The following is a 19,475-nucleotide window of genomic DNA, read 5'->3' as shown; positions in this document are numbered from 1 at the left end:
GCCCCCAAACACGCACACATTATTGGAAAGGAATCCTTTTTTGGTTCGATGCTATTTTCACTTCAATTTTGATTCTTACCGAAATGATTTTTTAAAGATAATATTACGAAAAACCCATCAAGTAAAGGAAAATCCTGAAAGCCTCCGCCTCCGCCACCACTTCCAATTATCCGTTTTCCAATATCTAACCCACTTGGGTCCGCCGCCCAGGAGACATTGGCGCATAAATTGATTGGATGATGTCGCTTTTTACGTCGTTTGTGCCCCCTGACTCCCTATCCCTATTCCGATTCCGATCCCGATCCCAGTCCCAACCCACATCCCCTTAACCCACCGAAAAGCGTTGTTGCTATTGGCTTCTTGTGATTTGGCGAATTCCATAAGTTGATGCGATGCGTAGCATGTGTTATAAATAAATAAAGCATTCTGGGTGGCAATCTCTTAGAGTCGTCTGTTTATTTTTTATGCTTGCCCCGCTCCGAAGTTGTCATTTAATTCAAATGGTGCTTGGAATTGATTGGGAAAATCCGCATTCCCTGGAAACCTGACACTTTCGGCTGAGGATGTGTAAGGTGCAACGACATGAACTCTGTACAACGCATACAACGCATACATGTCGCAACCCGAAACAATGGGCAAAAATTCCCACCGACGGCAAACCGCAAGTCAAGAGGGCTCGAGAGGAAAGAGCTGAATCCGAAGCCCCCAATCCCGCCGGCTCCATGGGTTAATTGCGGCTACTCACCTACGCAACAGCAATTGCGTGTGTCGGCCTGGGAATCGGCCAACAATTAGGGCCCGGGGCAAGAGAACCCACAAACCAAGAACAACAAGAACAGCCCGCTGGCAACAGGTAACCGCTCGTGTCTAATGCTGACCAACCACTTGACGCTGCAGCAGAACCACCGGCAACATTCACCACACTTCACTCGTCAACAACTTTTGCAGCTTCGCAGTTCTCACAGTCCTTCAATTGCAGCAGCACTGGCCAAAAATCCGAGCACAAGTTCGCACTAGTCATGGCGCAAATTCCACGGCAACCCAACCATACACAACCACCCGTACACAACCACCCAATCACTGCACCACCCACCACCGAAAAAGTAATCAACCAATTCGCTGGGAAAGCCCCAACGTTGAATAGGTTGAATTTTAGGAGTGACGTAGAATGAATGGGCTGCAAATATGGGTTAGTTGCCATATATTTCATCATTTGTCCTGTTTGAGTCTACTATTTGCTGTTACTTTACCATTTGACTTTATGGGTTTCGCAGTTTTACGAAACGTATAATTATTTATGCAACAAATTTGGTCTAGCAAACAATCCCAGCGCAATATCTAGTTGCAGAGTGCTGCCTGGTACCACAATAAAAGGAAATATTCTATTGCACATTTTAAATACAGAATACCAGCTGGACGATTCCTCATTTTATGAACACTTATTTATTTATCAAAAACATTTTGTGAAAAGTTTATTTTTGGCTAAAATAAAGAGCAGAGGGATCAACATTACATACAACGCCACGGCAAAAGTTTGACGATAAATGCGAGTGTGGTGTTAGTAATAAATTCCATGCTTACACATAAAAAGCACTTAACACTTTTTTCAGCTTACGCAAAATGAAAGTGCATATATGCCGATACTTTGCAATTCATGGAGCTTACTTGTTACAATTCAATGCTAATTAAAAATTTGCCCTATCCATGGTAACTTTCGTTACCAATGTGGATTGCACATTTTCAGAACTTTGACAATTTTCAGTTGCTACAAATAGTTTGCCGCGAAAACCGGTTTAATGATTTACTGAGTTAATTACAGTTTTGCAATCACCGCGCCTCTTAAACTTCACGCGCTTCCATAAATGCGAATTTGTTGCACTATTAACAAGAATTTACTTCCTCCGCAAGCTGCAAATTATCTAGTGCTTGTTTTTTGCTTTTTTTGCCTTTTCTGGCTTCTGGTTCCCGAGCCATGGAACTTCGTCCTGGGGCATGGAGACTGGAGTCCTTGGGTCGGCAGGTGGCGCGAGTCGAGTGGAGTTGCAGTGCCGGCCAGCAGGTGGCGCCAGGGACCTTTACTCGGTTTTAATAACGCTCGCCTTGATGATGTTAATAATGTTGCTGGGTGATTACCATTTACGGCGCTTGTTGTTGCGCTGCTCCTGCCCCGGCTGCTGTTTCCATGGCTGCAGCTCTAGGACCTGCCGCATTGTTAATGTAGATGTAGCCGGAGTTGAGGCCAGCGAGCGGCAGCCTGCGGTGCCGCAAAGTGTGGCAGTAATTGCAATTTGTTGCCACTGCTGCAGCAATCTAAGTTGGATTTCCATTAAGCAGTGCAAGCGAACAAATCTGCGCTCAGACTTTTAGCGCATCCGTAATCGAAATGCTGTCAATCAGAGACAGGAATCCACAAAACCGCAATAAAGCGAAGCGCTGGCGACTTGCAAATTCAATTAGTTAATCCCCAAATGGGGGATTTCGACGAGGAGCGCTGATAAGGAGCAGCACGTAGCCACTGCAGGATAACTTGGCATGTGGCATGCGTCATGCACCATGCTCCATGCACCATGCACCATTTCTGCTCCGACTATTGTTATATCGCATTTGAGCAAACGCTGCCAACTGCAGCGCTCCGAAAATCGTTATAAACCATTCGCATTCGCCTCCGACTTTGACAGCTCGTGCTCCTCGCCATGCAACTCCATGCAAATGCCAGGCACGTTGCTGACAAGGGGCGTGGCATCTGGAACGGTCCGGAGCCAAAAGGATGCGCCGGCAAAAGGTGGCACGGATGTTCGATTGATGGTGGCAGCTCCCAGTCCTTTCCAAGCTGTCCTTTCTGAGCTGGAGTCGCTGAAGCGGATGTGCTGCGACAATATGCTGAGGCTGCGCTAATTTTTTCTTATTTTTCTGGCAGCTTACGTGCGGACACGCCCACCGAAAAAGCAGTACACTAAGAATATAAATTCAGGGGAAAGAGGAAGTTAGCTAAAATGTTACAACTATTGCCCATTCAAATGACAAGGAAGCAGGCAAATTCAACTTTAGTCCTTATTGCTTTCTTACACGAATTTCGAATGGAGATGGAGATACGCATATTCATAGAATATTAGATATTTATATTCTGAAGTGAATAGGGAACGATTTTAGAATTCCCCGCAGTGCACCATAACCATAAAGCAAAGTTAAAGCCGCGTGTGTGTGAGCGGAAATAATAATCGTCAAATTAATACGCGTCGGGAGTTTCGCAAGGCTCCAAAACTGCTCCGGGCCAAGCAGCCTGGCAACCCCGAAGGATTCAGCTGCGTCTGACCCGCCAAATCCCGAATACGTGCGAGCATTTAAAGCAAAACCAAATAAAACTTAAGTGCTGCATGTGTGAAAATGTTCTCGGAATCTGAACCGACCCACTCAGGTGTCCCGCCAGCCTCTGGTTAATCCGATGCCCAGCTGCTTAATCAGCTCCGGCTGCTTGGCCGAGATAACCAGGAGAAGCGAATCTTGAAATCTGGGCCAGCAGATGGGATGGGACACACATACATCACTCTGCCCGAAAAGCGGTCGGGGCCATCAAATTTCAGTCATAACAATAACACTGATAGTCCCCCGCTCGTAAAATAAGACCCAGCCAACCCTTTTTTGAGGATATGAGCTGGGAGCTGGCCGGGATTTGTTGCTGTCCTCATGTGTCTCTCGCCGGACGGGGATGTGTTGTTGTTTCAGCCCCAGCTTGGAAAACAATCAAGAGAACGCGACACTAAAAACCACGCACGTTTTGGCCCTCATCCTTTCGGTGGAGTCACAGAAATTCGACAATGGCACTTGACGGTCCCGGGAGGAGGGGCGACATTCGGCGGAGGAGCGGTGGAGCGGTGGAGGGCAGGTCAAAAGGCGACGCCTAAAGCATTTAAATCCTTTTCGCACTTTCGGCTGTCATTCGCTGCTCCTTGTCCTCTGCTCCGACGGCTTGTTGCGTGTGAATTTCCATTTCGACTATTTTCGGGGACCACACTGCGTATGATGTATAGAATGAAGAGGATTTCGGTGGAAATGGCAAGCGGGATGGGGCGTCACGCTTAATTTTTGGCCTCGTCGTCGTCATTTTTGGCGGGGTATGGAGTCGTAAAATAGGAATTTGCTTTATTAAAATTTTTCGCTTGAAAAATATAAGACAACGCGGAGCGATGAAGCCGGTAAAACGGCGAAAACAGCTAGGAAGTCATGGACATCGGGAGGAGGGTTTCCTTCGCCTCCGGAACGAGGTAAAAATTTACTCAACTATGAACTCCCCAAACCGACATGTGAGTGCGCGTGCGGGCAAATAGGCAAAAATTTGCGACAGGCCGAAGGTTATGTTGATCCTTGTCTGCCGGGGATGTTCCTGGCACTCTGGCACTCTGGCATCCTCGCATCCCCACATCTCCCCGCGTCCACGCGTCCCGGCAAGGGTTCCAGTTAGGTTTCGGAGCTAGCTCTCGTCTGGCTCTGACAGATGCCGACCCCGCACAACCAAGCTCCCCCCCGAGAAACAACCAAATTTATATAAATTGCCCGTAATGCTGCTGGCTGTTCGACAACAACAACAGCAACATCAATTTGTGGGAGGGGGAGGGGGAGGGGGAGGATGGGCAAATTGTTGTTGATTCCCAGCTTGTTCCTTTCACATTCTTTTGCCGAACAAATTATGTACGAAAAGGCAAAATAATGAAATCGTAAAGAGTTTGGCAACGAATGAGTTCCTAACCCGGCTGCTCTGTGATATTTTTCTTATTTAAAATTCATTTCTGCCCCACCGCCTACTCCTCAACCCCATCCCTTAACCCATCCCAACCCAACCCAAGCCAACCACCCCATCCTATTCTATTTTAACCATCGCCATGCCCCTCAGACATGATGCGTATGCAAATTGCTGGCCATATTAATCATTGCCAGTTGGTAGCGCCAGAGCTAAGTTTTATTTTATTTCCAGTTTCCCTTCTGCTACTCGTAGAATGTGCCAGCGGGGAAGGCGGCAATGGGAGTGGTTTGCCCAGATTTAAAACTGCATTTCGTTGCTTATAAATAAACAGAGCAGGAGCGCGCGGGGGCACAAGAAATAGTCTCTGCTGGAAAATTTATGAAAGCGCGAATAAAATGCTCGTTTCACAGGACGCAGGAGGTGGACTGTTGTGGGGGCAGAATGGTTTTTTGGGTGGATTTTAGGACACTAAAAACAAGTGCAGCTGCCTCGACTGACGACCGTCGCGTTAAATGCTTTTGTTGATTTTAGATGCGCCACTGCCTCGGGAAAAGCCAACACCACCTCCCACCTACCACCACCCAGTGCCTGTTTCACCCGCCAACTCGCACAATTTAATAGTTTCGGCGGCAAGAAATGAACTCCACAACTGCAGCAGTCTGCAATGTGTCTTGGCAAACAGACACGGACAGGGGCCCGCGGACTGCGGACTACGGACTACGGACTACGGACAGAGGAGAACGGACAACGGACAACGGACACGGATACGGACCACACCCACAATTGGCTTTTGTGGCACGGCAAACGCGCTTTTTCGTTTCGGGTTCGGGAAATGTGTTTGTTTTTCATTAAAAAAGAACGGAACGAAGCCGTGCTGGCCAAGTTTTTTCCCAGCTCCTTTTTTTGAGGCAGCTGGAAACGGTCAAAGTTCGGCCGGGAAGCCTGGGGCTCCGGAGGATGGAGCTTTGCAGAATGTCCTGTTTTATTGCGGTCGGGATTCGCTTTGACTGGGCTCCCGGCCATGGGCAATGGGCAATGGGCACTGGGCACTGGGAACTGGGAACTGGGCACTGGGATCGCGGACTTTGAGTAAACACATATTTCATAATTCATCATACGGCGCTGGGCGATAGAAAGTCACGTTTTTAATAGAGGACCCAGCGGACGCACAGACCGGAGACAACAAATGGCCGCAAGGACAATTAATTAAGTGCATCGCTAATGAATCACTCTCCCTCTCCCTCTTCCTTTCTAGCTGTCATCGTCCTGGCCAGCGCCCCCGTCCCCAGCCACGCCCAGCAGCAGAAGTTCCGAACCACGCCGCACGACCTCCAGGTCCTGGAAGGAGCCGAGGCCATGATGCGTTGCGAGGTGGCCAACGTGGCCGGCGCCGTCCAGTGGACGAAGGACGGCTTTGCGCTGGGCTTCTCGGCGGTCATTCCCGGCTTCCCGCGCTACTCCGTGCTGGGCGACCGGAAGCAGGGCATCTACAACCTGCGCATCTCGAACGCCTCCATCAACGACGACGCCGACTACCAGTGCCAGGTGGGACCGGCGCGGCTCAACAGCGCCATCCGAGCCAATGCCAAACTGACCGTCATATGTGAGTATAATGACCCTTATTAGCTATTCGTGATTACGCAATGACAAGGGAAAGAGCTTCTTTATCAACTACGTAGGGAGCTTCGTGGTGATTCAGCTTTTAAATACATAAATGCAATTTGTGCCATCGAAATACAGTCAATCACGCGCATTTTAAACCATTACCATCCAGTACAAAATTCGAAAATTGCAATGGAAACATCTCATCGTCTGAATTTTTTATTACATTCCACGAATTCGCAAGAATACCAAATTCAGCTCTTAGCAATCTCCGACTGTTCTCGAATTCAGAGTCCCAAGAGCTCGCTGGTGTAGAGGAAAAATCCGCAGACAAAGTACGATACCCCTTCGAGGGCCTTGTATGTATGTGCCTTGTGTTTGGCCCACCCACTCAATTGAATTCACCCCTTTGCGGAGCTCGCCTTTTTCTAGGGGCTGCAATTAATTTAAGTAATAAATACAAATGAATTTGTCACCAGGGGCAGACGCACACACCCACCCACACATATGTAGGTACAAACAGTGGCACACATTCCTGATGTTTCCTGCTCATTGCACCTACGGAATTCCACTAGTGAAATTTAAATGCGGCGCCCCGCTCAGTACGTAGATCCTACCTGTCCCACTCGCACACCTGCCGTCTCTGTCGCTGCCAACATTTATTGTCAGCAATTTGCAAAACAACAGCAGCAACAGCAACTGAAACGCCAAGCGGAGCTACAGCATTACGGAGCTGAACTGAATTTAGCGCAGTTTATTGCTCCAAGGAGCCCAAGTGGGCGGAAAACCAGGAGTGGAGGTGGGAGTTGGAAGTGGAAATGGAAATGGGGCTGTGTCTCCTCCACTGCAGGCAAGCGATGCGAAATGAATTCCTTTTTGTTTTAGTCCTCGTTTTCGACTGTTGCATTGTCGGCTAGCAATCACTTTGAATGTTCTGCTGCCTTTGCTGTGTAATTGTAATCACTCAAGGAATTGCGCTACATTTGATGACAGCGATTTTCATTTGGCTCGCTTCGCTTGGTCCTTCCAAGGAATTCTCCCCAGACATCAAGAGATTCCATGGCTACCACTCGCCATAAGTATAGCACACATTCCGTTGCCCAAGGCCCACGCACACTCCCACACTCGCACACTCGCACACACGCACACACGCGCACTCCCCTAATGACGTTTGTTTAGTTAATTACGCGCCATGAGCTGTGACAATGGCGATGTGTGTGCCCAAAGCCTTCGAATGGCAAGAGAGGCCTGGAAAAACATTCAGACTTGAAGATACCTAGAGGACATTTTGGGCCGCTTTCGTGGTTACCCACGCTAGAACCGAAATCTTAAAACTGCAAGATTGTCACAGAAAGAACTTTGAAAAAAGCTCCATTCTCTCATCATCCAAGTTCTTCTTTATAAACCTGACTAACACTTCTATTCGATCATAAGGGATGTATGAGATCTCTTGGGTTTAAGTTCCCGCATACCTCTAGTCTCTACAAATACCGTGTAAAAAAATATAAGAAGGAAGGACCATGGATAGCTGGTATGATGGGATGCTGGGATGCAGGGGGAGGAGTTGGATTCTCTGCCGAGCTCGTAAGTGCCTGCAAGTTGTTGTGGGAGCGGCGAAAGGTCGGTTGTCACATAACATGTTTTTCATAATTGTGGATACTTGTGTGAGTCCTGCCCTCCCCACCTACCAACCTCCCACCACCCACCACCCTGTTCCGCCCTTTGTTTTGTGATGAAATCCTTGTCTTGGCTTTCTCAGATGACATGTGCCTGGGCGCCCAGTCCGAGGTATTCGGGCATCCCAGGCGGAGGTGTGTGTGGGTGGAGGCACGTGCGACATTATTGCTGCAATTAGCCATGAGAAAATGCGGACAAATGCCTAATAATTCAATTAAGTTCAAATTACATTGATTTGATTTATTCCTTTCGGAAACTATCTTCAATTCATTTGCATGGAAAAGGTATTGACTAGAGCTGTAGCACGGAGGAAAAGGATTTATTAACAAGATTTTTAACTATTTAGTAGGAGCTCTACACACTTACCATTCGCACGGTCTCCCACACTCCTCCACTTGTAAGATATGATTTAATTAAAACTTTCTGCAGATAGTCTATTAAAAATTAATAGCACTCACCTTTGTCCTGCTCAAATTAAATTTTCAGACTCCGTTACAAAGTTTCTGAGGCAATTTGGGTGTAACACTGGCCGTGCTTATGTTAAAGTTCCAAAAATTACTCCGCACTCCCACCAGCTCGTACATACATATGTATATACATATATTTTCAGCCTCACTGCAGAGTACATAGTGCGCTCATACATATATATGGGTAAAATAAACGTGAGGGCGCAATTAGATTATAAGTTTGGCAAAGCAAAGAACTTTTGCACACAAAAGTCCACGTGCAAATTTATGGAAATTCCCCAAAAGTGTTCGCATGCCATTAATTTGGAGTACAAAAAATGGCACAAAAAATTATGGACTCGAAAACACATATGCCGCAAGGCAACTGCAAGGTCCATGTCCATGTCGGCGTCCGATTGCGAATCCGAGTCCGAGTCCGCATCTAAAAGCTAAAACTTTTTGCCGGGCGGCGGACAATGGCAAGGAAAATGGAGAGCAAAGTGCTGTACTTGCAGCAGCCACCTTCGAGCGTTTATAAATTTTGTACTTCAATGCAGCCCGAATTCAAGTTGGATTTCCTTCCTGGCCAATAGACGCACTTCATTGATTCTCAAATGTCCGCACATTTTTCAAAATCACACCCAACCTTCCCCAGCCGCCCTTGTAATTGAAGTGCAAATGAGGAAAGTTTTCATCTGCCGGCATTCCCGGGAAATATCGCCCGACATTTGTTATGTGAGGCTGACCTTAAAGTCAGCCCCGAGCCCCGAGCTCCAAGGGTCGCACTCCTCGTGTGACCAGGCTCCTGATGGCTCAACTTACATCACAGGCGGCCATCCGGCCAGCTCCCTTGGCCCAAACGAAAAAAATGGCCAATTCTTGGCTTAGCCTTGGATTCAGATTGGGCTGCAGTGGATGGTTGGCTGGGATGTGGGATGTGGGTGGTGGATTGTGGGAAGTGTAAAAGGGCTGGAAAGTATTCCGGCGCATAAAACTTTTATGAGGCGTACTATTAGTGGGTTAGCCGGGGTGTCGTTGCCCGGGGGGAGCTGGGAGCTGGGAACTGCGAGCTGGATCCAGAGCGGAGTGGTCCAGTGCTCATGGCAAATTGCACTTTGTGTACTTGCTTGCCAGGAATCCGGCAACTGGAGCTCAAGCTCAAGCTCTGCCGCTGCCGCTGCCGCTGCCAGTGCCGTTATTGCAGCCATTGTTGCATAAATTATTTGATACCAGCCAACGGAGCACTCAAAGAAGCGCGCTGCATCTCCCCCGCATAGCAGCCACCCACCCAAAATTCAGCCACATTCCGCCCACTGCCATGTGGGGACGCGGCTTTTGCATAAAATTTAATCAACATTTAACCCTAACCAAGTAACTGGGTTGACCGAAATTTCACCTGATGGGGCGCAAGTCTAACTAAAACACGCCAACTGAGCTAGAACTTGTTAGGAGAGATGGCACTATATGTTGTCATATCAACATTTTGTATTACTTTTTAACGAAAGAATCATTAGTGATCATGTTCACTTTCCGAGTCGATATGGTCACGCCAGTCGGTCCGTTCCTCTCCTTGTCTGTCCGCTCGTATGAACGACAAGATCTCTGTCCTGTTAGTTAGATTTTATTTTGCTGGCATCTTTAAAAGCTATGAGTAATTAATCTGACCGTTTGAAGCCTCAAAAGAGTCACATTTCTCATCCTAATATTGCCTTTAGCTGAGAGAGGCATACTTGGAAGTGCACTATAGTTGTTGCCTAGCTGCGCTTCTCCCACTGCCTGCCGCTCTTACTGTTCCCCTTGAAAAGGGGGAACCTGCACGCTTGTCAATAATCAAATACAATATGCATACCAATCAACAATGCACATACCCCACGTTCCAATCCACACGCATACACAGACACATTCACGTACCGCTACCTCGGATATATAGATATACAGATATGCAGATATATCTGCGGAGGGTGGCAAGCCACGCATTGGCATAAATCGAGTTGCATTTGCCAGGAGTTGGCGCAAGAAAAAATCATAAAATGTGCATACATTTCGCATTTTAACTATGCAGCACGCGCTGTGCCACGCCCCTCCCGGTGCTCCCCCGAAAAAAGCCCTGCCACGGTGCGCCAAATATTATGAATTTTCAATGCACGTACAGCCCCCCCAAGTCTCCGAAAGTCCAGGGACAATCTGTATAGCCAGCGGTGCCACGGCGACACCAATTTCGGCACACAAAGCCTTTAGCCAAGGTTGCAGCAGGATACTGGATGGGGGATACTGGTAGGAGCGGGATGATCCACGGTTGCCATTGGCATTTTCTCAGGCAGAAAGGGTTTCGCCTGGCATAACAAGCGACGCATCTGCAGCCTTGGGAGAATACAACGAAAATTTGTTAAGTTTGTAGTCTGTCTCTAGAACACTCGGTCTCAGACAGAGGTGTAGCCAGTTAACTTAAAATAGGGACTGTGCCCAACTATACAGAGATATTTGATTCTATTATTTCAAGGAAATAATTACTTTTCGAAGTCTTTCATGATTTACTTGGAGTTTGAGAAAGATACAAGACATACTGCGCACTATGCCACATATTATTGTTTCAATTCCACTCGTAGGCCACAACAGAAATATCAGGCCTAGAGGAAAATAAGATAAATCAATCAAATATTAAAAGTGCACTTGAAACAAATGCAGCTTTTTCCCACGTGTCCTTATTCGTAAACATGATATGTATGTTTAAGCAATCTCACCTCTGGATGTGTTTGTTAATAAACCGGAAAATCATCGGCTCTCACGGTGGAATGCCATCGGTGAATGCCATCGGACGACGTTATGCGAGTGAAAGGAAATACCTGGTCCTTGATTTCGAAATAATTTTCCTGTATTTGATTTGTTGCGTAATAATATTCACAGCTTGCGGCGATGCTAAACTAAGCTTAATCAAAGGGGAAGGAGCAGCGCCTCCGCGGTGTTGATTTCATTTGTGCCGCAACAAAAGCAATTACCTCTGCGCAGAGTGATGTCGCAGACATGCCACCTCTCCAGTACCCTCCATCTAAACCACCATCTAAGCCCCATCCCCTTGGAGCCAGGGGACTTATTGTACGGCATTAAGCATTCATTTTGCATGCTACAACTTCTGGAGCAGTTCGCGGAGCAGCCGGCAACATATGTTGCATGTCAAATGCAGGACGCCCTGAGCCAACTCCTTCGGAGTGCAGGATCCTACTCCTGCTGTTTTTCCCGCTTAGTGCGATGCAATGGCAATGGCAGCCAAACTCCTTCAGGTGGCATTAAAATAATGCACACGTGCACTTAACTTTATCCTCGTTCCTCGTTGTTTGTTTCGCTGCTCGCTGCTCGCAGTTTGCTGCTCCTACTTTCCTTGCCCCGCCTGTTTGTTTCTGCATCTGCTGCACTCATGCACCACCCAGTGTGCACCGCCCACCCACTCGGCACCACCCGGCGTCACTCCGCCATTGTTTCGCCGCTGGCTCGTGTATATTTCAACAGTTTGCCAAGGCATGCCGGCTCAGGCATGCCACACTCCTCATGGCCCACTCCCGTGCCACCAGCCATCTACATACGTCCTCTTGAGCGCAAATATTGAAACTCATATTTGAGCACATTAACGAGGGACCTGCCTACACCTAGAAAAAGTTCACACTACGATGTCTTTCATTTTGTCACCTCAAGCTTCCTAATTCACGACCAAATTCATGGCGTAACTACAGACAGCACATTAATACATTAAGGCGAATTTCATTCTTTTCCCTCCGCTCGTATTAGGCGTAGAATTAGGGAAAATTACCATGTTGACGATATTTTTTGAGTGCATCAGTAGACGGGCCGTTTGAAGTGGGTGGTTAACAAGGACGGAATGCTGCATTCTTGGCGCATTCCTCCCAGCCCCTCGCAATTCCAACTGCTGTTTCTGTTTCTGCATCGGCGGCCGTTCAACCTGGGCCTTCATCAACAATGTCGTCTGTCGTCGCATACACACAATGCATTAGGCAGTGCCACGCCCACAAAACGCCCTGTAATGCCATTGTGGTCCATAATGAGCAAAGCTTCCCTGGCAGCCATTAGCTTTTGTTTCGACCTGCAACAACCGTCCTCCGTCCTCCGCCCACCACCCACCATCCGCTGTCCCGCGAACTTCCTTTGTGGCCCGGCCCCTAATTGTTCCCACTGCTCCTCTCTTCCAGCTCCGCCAGCCTCGATCGAGATCAAAGGTTACAGCCACAACTCCAAGGTGGAGGTGCGAGAGAACCAGGACCTGCAGCTCAAGTGCATCGTGGCCAATGCTAAGCCGGCGGCTCAAATCGTCTGGTATCGCGGCAACGTGGAGTACAAACCAGGTTAGTAGCCACTAAGTCATTACACTTAATACGCAACCATGCGCCTTCAAGTGTGCCAAATGGTTGTCATCACGCACCTGGCGGATATGCAAGCAACCTAATGCTTAATCGTGAAATTTCATCCAAGTTGCCTAAACAAACGGATACATGGCTGAACAGGGCTAGTTGGATCAAGTGACTTCAGCTTACCTAGTCTAGTATAAAGTAATCTGTTGATTAGTCTTCAGGAATAATATGTTCCTTAAATACAAGTAATGAAAAGCACGAATAATATTTAATAACGAAACCAATTTCGCAGAACGCGTCGGGAGAGTGACACCAGATATCTGGGCTGTATTAGACTGCCTATAACAAAATGGGTTGCTCGAACATAACAATATACATTTTCTCCTGGAAGGCATTATGCAGAACACAAAAAGTGTAAATGTTTTGCCCAGGTCCTTTTTAGCCGGGATAAGTGCCGATGCGGATGTGGCTGTGGATGAGGATGGGGATGAGGATGAGGATGCGGATGAGGATGGGGATGAGCCGGGCCCGTGAAGGTGGCGGTGGAGGGAGGATGGAGATGGGCAAAGTGACGCCTGTCAACCGTTTGGCCATCGCACATGTGATATGATGGAGCGGAGATGCGCAGGATGTCGGGCAGGGGGGTGCACGGGGAAATGGACGTGGACTTTCGGCCTGATGACGGTGCTTAAATAATAATTTTATACTCCAACAAAGCGCCGACTGTCGATTTTCGGCCCTTATCTGCTCTGCGGTTCGCTATCCTGTCCTGTCCTGTCCAGCATTCCTTGTCCTTCGTCCTTCGTCCTGGAGCCTGTGTTTGTGCCTTGTCATTTAGCCGCTGCTGGGCAGTCGGCAAATTGGAAAACAGAGCTGCTGGAAAATATGGAAAAATGCAAATGTCAATGGGTAAATGGTAAATGGGCTAGGCGGACGGAGTGGGAGGTGGGCGGTGGGAAGAGGGGGCAGGGCGGTGGCGCTTAGCCGCCTTCACGACTTTTAATTTTCATAATGATTATGGCCCCTACAACGGTACATGTGGGTGGGCCAGGGCGTTCGGCAGTTGCCCCTTTTTCCGGGTGGTGGATTTTCCGCTCCTTTCCCGCCATTTGGCCAGTAACGAAATCATTTTAGCACAACTGGCGCGTTAAAAATGCTTAAAATGTGAAACGCACGGCGACAGCAACGATGATGATGGAAATTTTTCGGGTAAACATATAAAAAACAAAGCAGCAAAAAACAGCCACGAAGAGGGAAGAAAATTCGCAAAGCGGCGTTAAAATGTAGGAAAATCCGCAAGGAAATGTGGACAGCGGAAGGAAGCTGCATGATGAATTATGTTTATGACGCAATATGTTGCGGCAGGACCCCGACTGGACCCGAAGCCATACTATTTCCATAGCTTTCGGTGCGGGGTTTACGAGAATGGCCAGTTCTGGCCGGGTCTTGTATCATTTGCAGGCTGTCAGGGGCGCGTGTGTGTGGGTGTGTGTGGGTGTTAGTGTTAGTGTTTGTGGTGGGGACGCGTAAATGGCGGTTAATGTGGGCAGACGGCCATCTTGGTGATTACCCCGCAGCGAAATGGTGGTGCGAGTGGTGCTGCTGCCCCACAACGATAGTTGAGTGGGTGGGGCCCAGGACCCGTTTTTTAGGCCGCGCTTTGCGGCGCAGATGAGGCTCGTTCAAAATTTATAACTGAAAATGATGTCACAAAATACTGTGCTGGTGTGGGATTGATGGGAGTTGCGAAATACTTATGTCTCGAGGCAGTAAACTTGGCACTTTCCTGCAAAATGCAGTAGATATACATCGATCGGACCAGTACTCTGATAATAAATCAATCAACAATAAATGTATGTCGTAGTTAACAATAACTACCAGTATTGAGATATATTGGATTTTTAAAAATTAAGACTTAGATATAAACAATTTTCAATGCCCTGCAATCACCTGTTTATTAAGGTATGAACTTAACTTCCTTGCAGAAAAACGCGAGGACACCGTGGAGGAGTCGACGGCCAAGCGGTTCACGACCACGTCGAGCCTGAAACTGAAGCCAGGTCCAGATGACGACTACACGGAGTACACGTGCCAGGCGAGGCACAAGGCCCTCTCGCCGGACATGCCCATGCGGGCCACCGTCCAACTGTCCGTGTTGTGTGAGTAGCTTCTCAGCCTTTCCATCGCCATCTGTTTGGGTGGGGTGGGGTGGTGCGGATTTGGAGTGTGGTTGGTCATGGTGGGGTGGAGCGCCCGGAAGCGACTCCGAGATGCCGGGAATCGGAGGGTTCGTGTGGGTGACCTCATTAGCCGGCTCAATTTGCTGTACAATTGAACGTGCGTGTTGGAGGGTGTGTGTATGTGGGTGGAGTCTCCAAGGAGGAGCAGCCTGTTTCGTTCGATGCACTGGAAACCTTTACCTTTAGAGCCCCCTCTTTTGGTTTCCGTGTAAAGGTAAACCGTTTTTAGTTGAGCAACATAAAAAAGTAGGCAAGATTTAAGTTTTGTTCAGCCAGTCATTTTTATAACTATTGATACCTTTAAGTTTGCTTTGTGCAATTGTGTGCATATGAATTAAATGCCATTCAAATCAGCCCCATAACTCAAACATTTATGGGATTTTCCTGCGCACTGAACTGCCTATTATTTTCCTCCAGTGCAGGCCATGAATTTTTTGCACCAGCTTCCAGCGGCCTCTCCCGATGCGGATGCCATTTGCCATCACGGCCGCTAATTGCGCGATTCGGGCGCGTATTAATTAGTTTTTAAATTCTAATGTGCCGCGCAGCTGCCACTGGATGCCAATGTGGATGCGAATTGCGATGCTGCACGGGAGCAGCGGCCATTACGAATGCCAAAAGTCCTCTTATTGATTGTTGCCGTTGGCAGTGGCGGCCGCGGTGGCACTGGTGGCACTGCTGGCATTGGTGGCATTGGTGGCACTGGTGCCACACTGGGGGTGCCGGTGGTTGGCTCTAGGCACCTGCAATAGCCGGAGGCCGTAGCTATGGCCATGATGACTATGGCTCCACCTGCACACGCACATTCAAATTAATTATGTTTGTTATTTATGCATAGGCAGCTGGCAAATGGTGGCCCAACTGCCACAGTTCGTTGGCCATTTCCCGAGCTCGTCGCGATGTAATTGGCACAAAAAAGCGAAAAAATTGAAACTGGCGAAAATCGAGCCGTGCTATCTGCGAACTCAGGCCGGGAATGGAGAACGGGGTGCCAGAACGGGGTGCATCCCCATTCATTTTCCCTTACTGTGGGGTCTTAATTATGGCGCTATTATTGCTTCCCCACTGCCCCATCGTACCATATTTCAAGTGATTTTAATTTAATTTTTGGATGCATGCCTGCGGGGGGTGCACGTACACACAGATGAGCATGTGTGTGCGAGGAAAAGTGTGTGTGCCTGGCAGCTTTTGTGCACCACCTGATTGCTGCTGTTGATTCAATACGGTTGACCGCTTGTCAAATTGTGATAAGGAAAATATATTACAGTCGGTTAAGAGCTGATGCGTTTCGAAAGTTTTCCCGTGGAACGGCGATTCTAGTAGCTACCAACTGTATTCCATCTGCCGATAATTCCCCAAATGCATTCAACACGTACTGTCGCTGCCTTTTTCACTGTTATGCGGTGCTTTACACTATTATTAATCGCACAGTGCGACGCCCACAACAGTTGAAATTACCGACGCCCCAAATCGGGGCCCAAAAAAAGGGAAAATCGGAAAATAATGCATATGACCGCATAAACGATTTGCATGCAAACACTTCAATTAAAAACGCCACGAATTTCACATGTATTTATACACATATGCGCTCGCCGCACTTTACTTTAGTGTAAATTGAATTTATTTGCGGACAGCAGTTGCAATTAAATATGCGAACAGTAAACACGGCAAACTGCCGGAACTAAGTGTAGTTTTTCACTCCGTCCGTACTCCGTTCTAATCCCACAGACCCCCCCGGACCGCCCTACATCGAAGGATACTCCCCGGGCGAAACTCTGCGCCGCGGCCAGACGGTGGAGCTCATGTGCCGGAGTCGCGGCGGCAATCCGCCCGCCCAGCTCATCTGGTACAAGAACGGATCCCAGATACGCATGGCCTATAGGTAAGATCCATATTATCTATCAATGCAACATATATTGGGTACTTTATAATTTTCGCTGGGCGTGCAATTCGTTATCAATCATATAATCTCTAACCTCTTACAGAACCTCAGGCCGATTGTCCGAGAACATCTATACCTTCACCGCCGAGGCGGGCGATAACAAGGCGCGCTTTCGCTGCGAGGCGAGCAATGTGATGTCTCAGAATGCACTGAAGGCGGAGGTGGAGCTATCCGTGCTGTGTAAGTCGAGTTGCAGAGGATCCGCTTCCAATTTGCGCCGCCTAATTGGCGTTCCTTATAGTTATATGTACATATATGCAGCCCAGGCTGAGTAGCGGATCAGATTTAATAGGTGTCTAGATTACAGGCCAGGATGCGGGATAGGGAAGCAGAGGGCAGAAACTCTGCGATATGGGGAGTGGATTGTGTCAACAGCCTGGCTCGCCTGCGACATCTTCCGAATTCCACAGAGCCAGCAGCCTTACTTGGCAAGCGATTCACTCAGAGATGGATGGCAGGATTGGAGCTCGGGGATGGAGTCCTGAAAACTCGCTCACTGGCTGTTGCTTTCTTTTGCAATTAAGTTTAAGTTTGCACTTTGAAAGCCTCTCCAGTCCCCGTCCCACTTGGCTTTGTCAAATCAAGCAATGCAAATTCTTTTCAAGTGCCAAATAGCGCAGAGCCCCTCCTCCTCAGTCCCTCGACCTCTGAACTTCTGCATCTCCGAGCCCAGCCGTTGCAGCTTGTTAGACTTACAACAATTGCAATCAGGCACACAAAGCCGACGGGCGGAACGACGCGGTGCCAAAGTCGTTAGCGCGACACTCGGACGGATGGACGGCTGGACGGACGGACGGAGGAGACCAGCAAACATTTGCATGCCACATACACATCCCAGCCCGCCTCTTAGGCTCATGTGTCTTGTCTCACATGCAAATGGATAAGGCGGCGGCTCAGCCGGCGTATACGCGATATTTAAATTTCAAGTGCTCGGCAGTCCGCTGAAATTGGCATCTTTTACCTGAAGCCGGCTTTAAGTGCGTGGAGGGTAACTCCGCCCCCAGTTAGGCAAAACTCGTTTAGCTGGCAGCTTCCAGTTTATGCGCATACCAATCAAAGCGCCATACAGGTCAGGCCTGCCCACTCGGCCCCATCTTGCCCCAATAAGTATGCCACATTGAGTGGCCAGCACAAACGAATACAGGAGCAGTCGCACACTAGCACTGCACTGAGAGAAAACATTGGGTTGTAAGTTGGAACACTTTGCATATGGGTTTTCTGCATATGGTATATATCAAAACTTGATATACGAGTACCTCAAGTTTACCAGAATTATTTTCTCAAGCATGGCTGTTACAAAAACTCACCTCTGTGGTGGATCCTTTCGTCCAGTGCATCGCAGAGATAGCAGATGTGGCCTCAGCTGGCGGCCGGAGCTCTTAGCACACGCATTATTTATGTATAACGAATGTGGAACAACAAAACTGAAGACGTAGCAGGAATACATTCAGCATCAGCATTCTTTTGCCCCTCACGAGTGTGTGTTCCAGGGTGTGTGCCCGGAATGAAGATGTATGGCTAGGACGGACCGACGAAAGATGCGAGAAGTTAAGAATTCATAATGTTTATTTATATGCGAAACATATCGAGTCGAAAGTTTCGTATTCCCCTCGCGCCACTCGTGCCCAAGACCCGGCCCTATATGAAGCGAAAGACAACGCTGCGTATGCGTAATGTATGCACTTATCCATCAAGGCAGTGGCAGCGGCTGTGGCAGCGGCAGCGGCAGTTGCAGCTGCTCCTGCTCTCCGCTTCGACGGCATTAGGTAATAGCTTCGCAGCCGGACGGACTGTCAGTCACTCAGTCATCATTTGCATGGAGGCGGCATCAGGAGCCGACATTCCTCCCCAAGGCTATTAGGGAAGCGGAAAGCGGGAAACGGGAAGCCAGGGGGTTCTTCTTTGCTATCTGGAGGACAGGAGATACTCTTGTGTGCCTGCTCCGAGCATGCCGCAAGTGGGCCTCGCCGCAAACCTATTACATATTTATGCCCCCTTCATTATGCTACTCCCGGTAACTGAAATCAACCCGAAACCTTTTCCCTCCCCAGTTGCACCCACCCACGTCACCGTAATGGGACCCACTGAGGCGCGCGTCGGCGATATTGTGCCGCTGACATGCACCACCGCGCCATCAAACCCGCCCGCCGAGATCAAATGGATGGTGGGCGGGCGGCAGGTGCGCAACGCCACCTCAAAGACGATTGTCAGTCCCGAGGGTAAGTGCTGTTGCCGGTGTGACATAATCCCCTGCCTAATCCATTTCCATCTCTGCCTGTCATCGCAGGCGGCTGGACGACCACCTCGAACATCACCGCCGTCGTGGAGCCCAACAAGCGCTCCCTGGTCGTCATCTGTCACGGACTGAACATGCAGCTGACCGAGAACGTCGTGTCCACCCACACGATCAATGTCCTTTGTAAGTATGCGCAAATCCAGTGAACTCACAGCCGAATATATGCCTCTAATACG

General features: G+C 48.6%; 1 protein-coding gene across 2 annotated transcripts in view; it reads left to right on the top strand.

Annotated features, from left to right (window-relative positions):
* LOC122611446 (nephrin) overlaps positions 1–19,475 on the top strand; it is a 57,252-nt gene that overhangs the window by 8,122 nt on the left and 29,655 nt on the right. For both annotated transcript variants that reach the window (XM_043784552.1, XM_043784561.1), the window contains exons 2-8: positions 5,994–6,341; positions 12,663–12,815; positions 14,807–14,980; positions 16,790–16,943; positions 17,047–17,183; positions 19,055–19,222; positions 19,291–19,422. In XM_043784552.1, the coding sequence (XP_043640487.1) occupies positions 5,994–6,341; positions 12,663–12,815; positions 14,807–14,980; positions 16,790–16,943; positions 17,047–17,183; positions 19,055–19,222; positions 19,291–19,422 (1,266 nt within the window). The remainder of the gene's footprint in view (positions 1–5,993; positions 6,342–12,662; positions 12,816–14,806; positions 14,981–16,789; positions 16,944–17,046; positions 17,184–19,054; positions 19,223–19,290; positions 19,423–19,475) is intronic.

This window comes from Drosophila teissieri, chromosome 2L, assembly GCF_016746235.2.
Source record: "Drosophila teissieri strain GT53w chromosome 2L, Prin_Dtei_1.1, whole genome shotgun sequence".
Classification (NCBI taxonomy): domain Eukaryota; kingdom Metazoa; phylum Arthropoda; class Insecta; order Diptera; family Drosophilidae; genus Drosophila; species Drosophila teissieri.
Note: the sequence above shows the minus strand (reverse complement) of the source record. Positions and strands in the feature narration are given on the sequence as shown.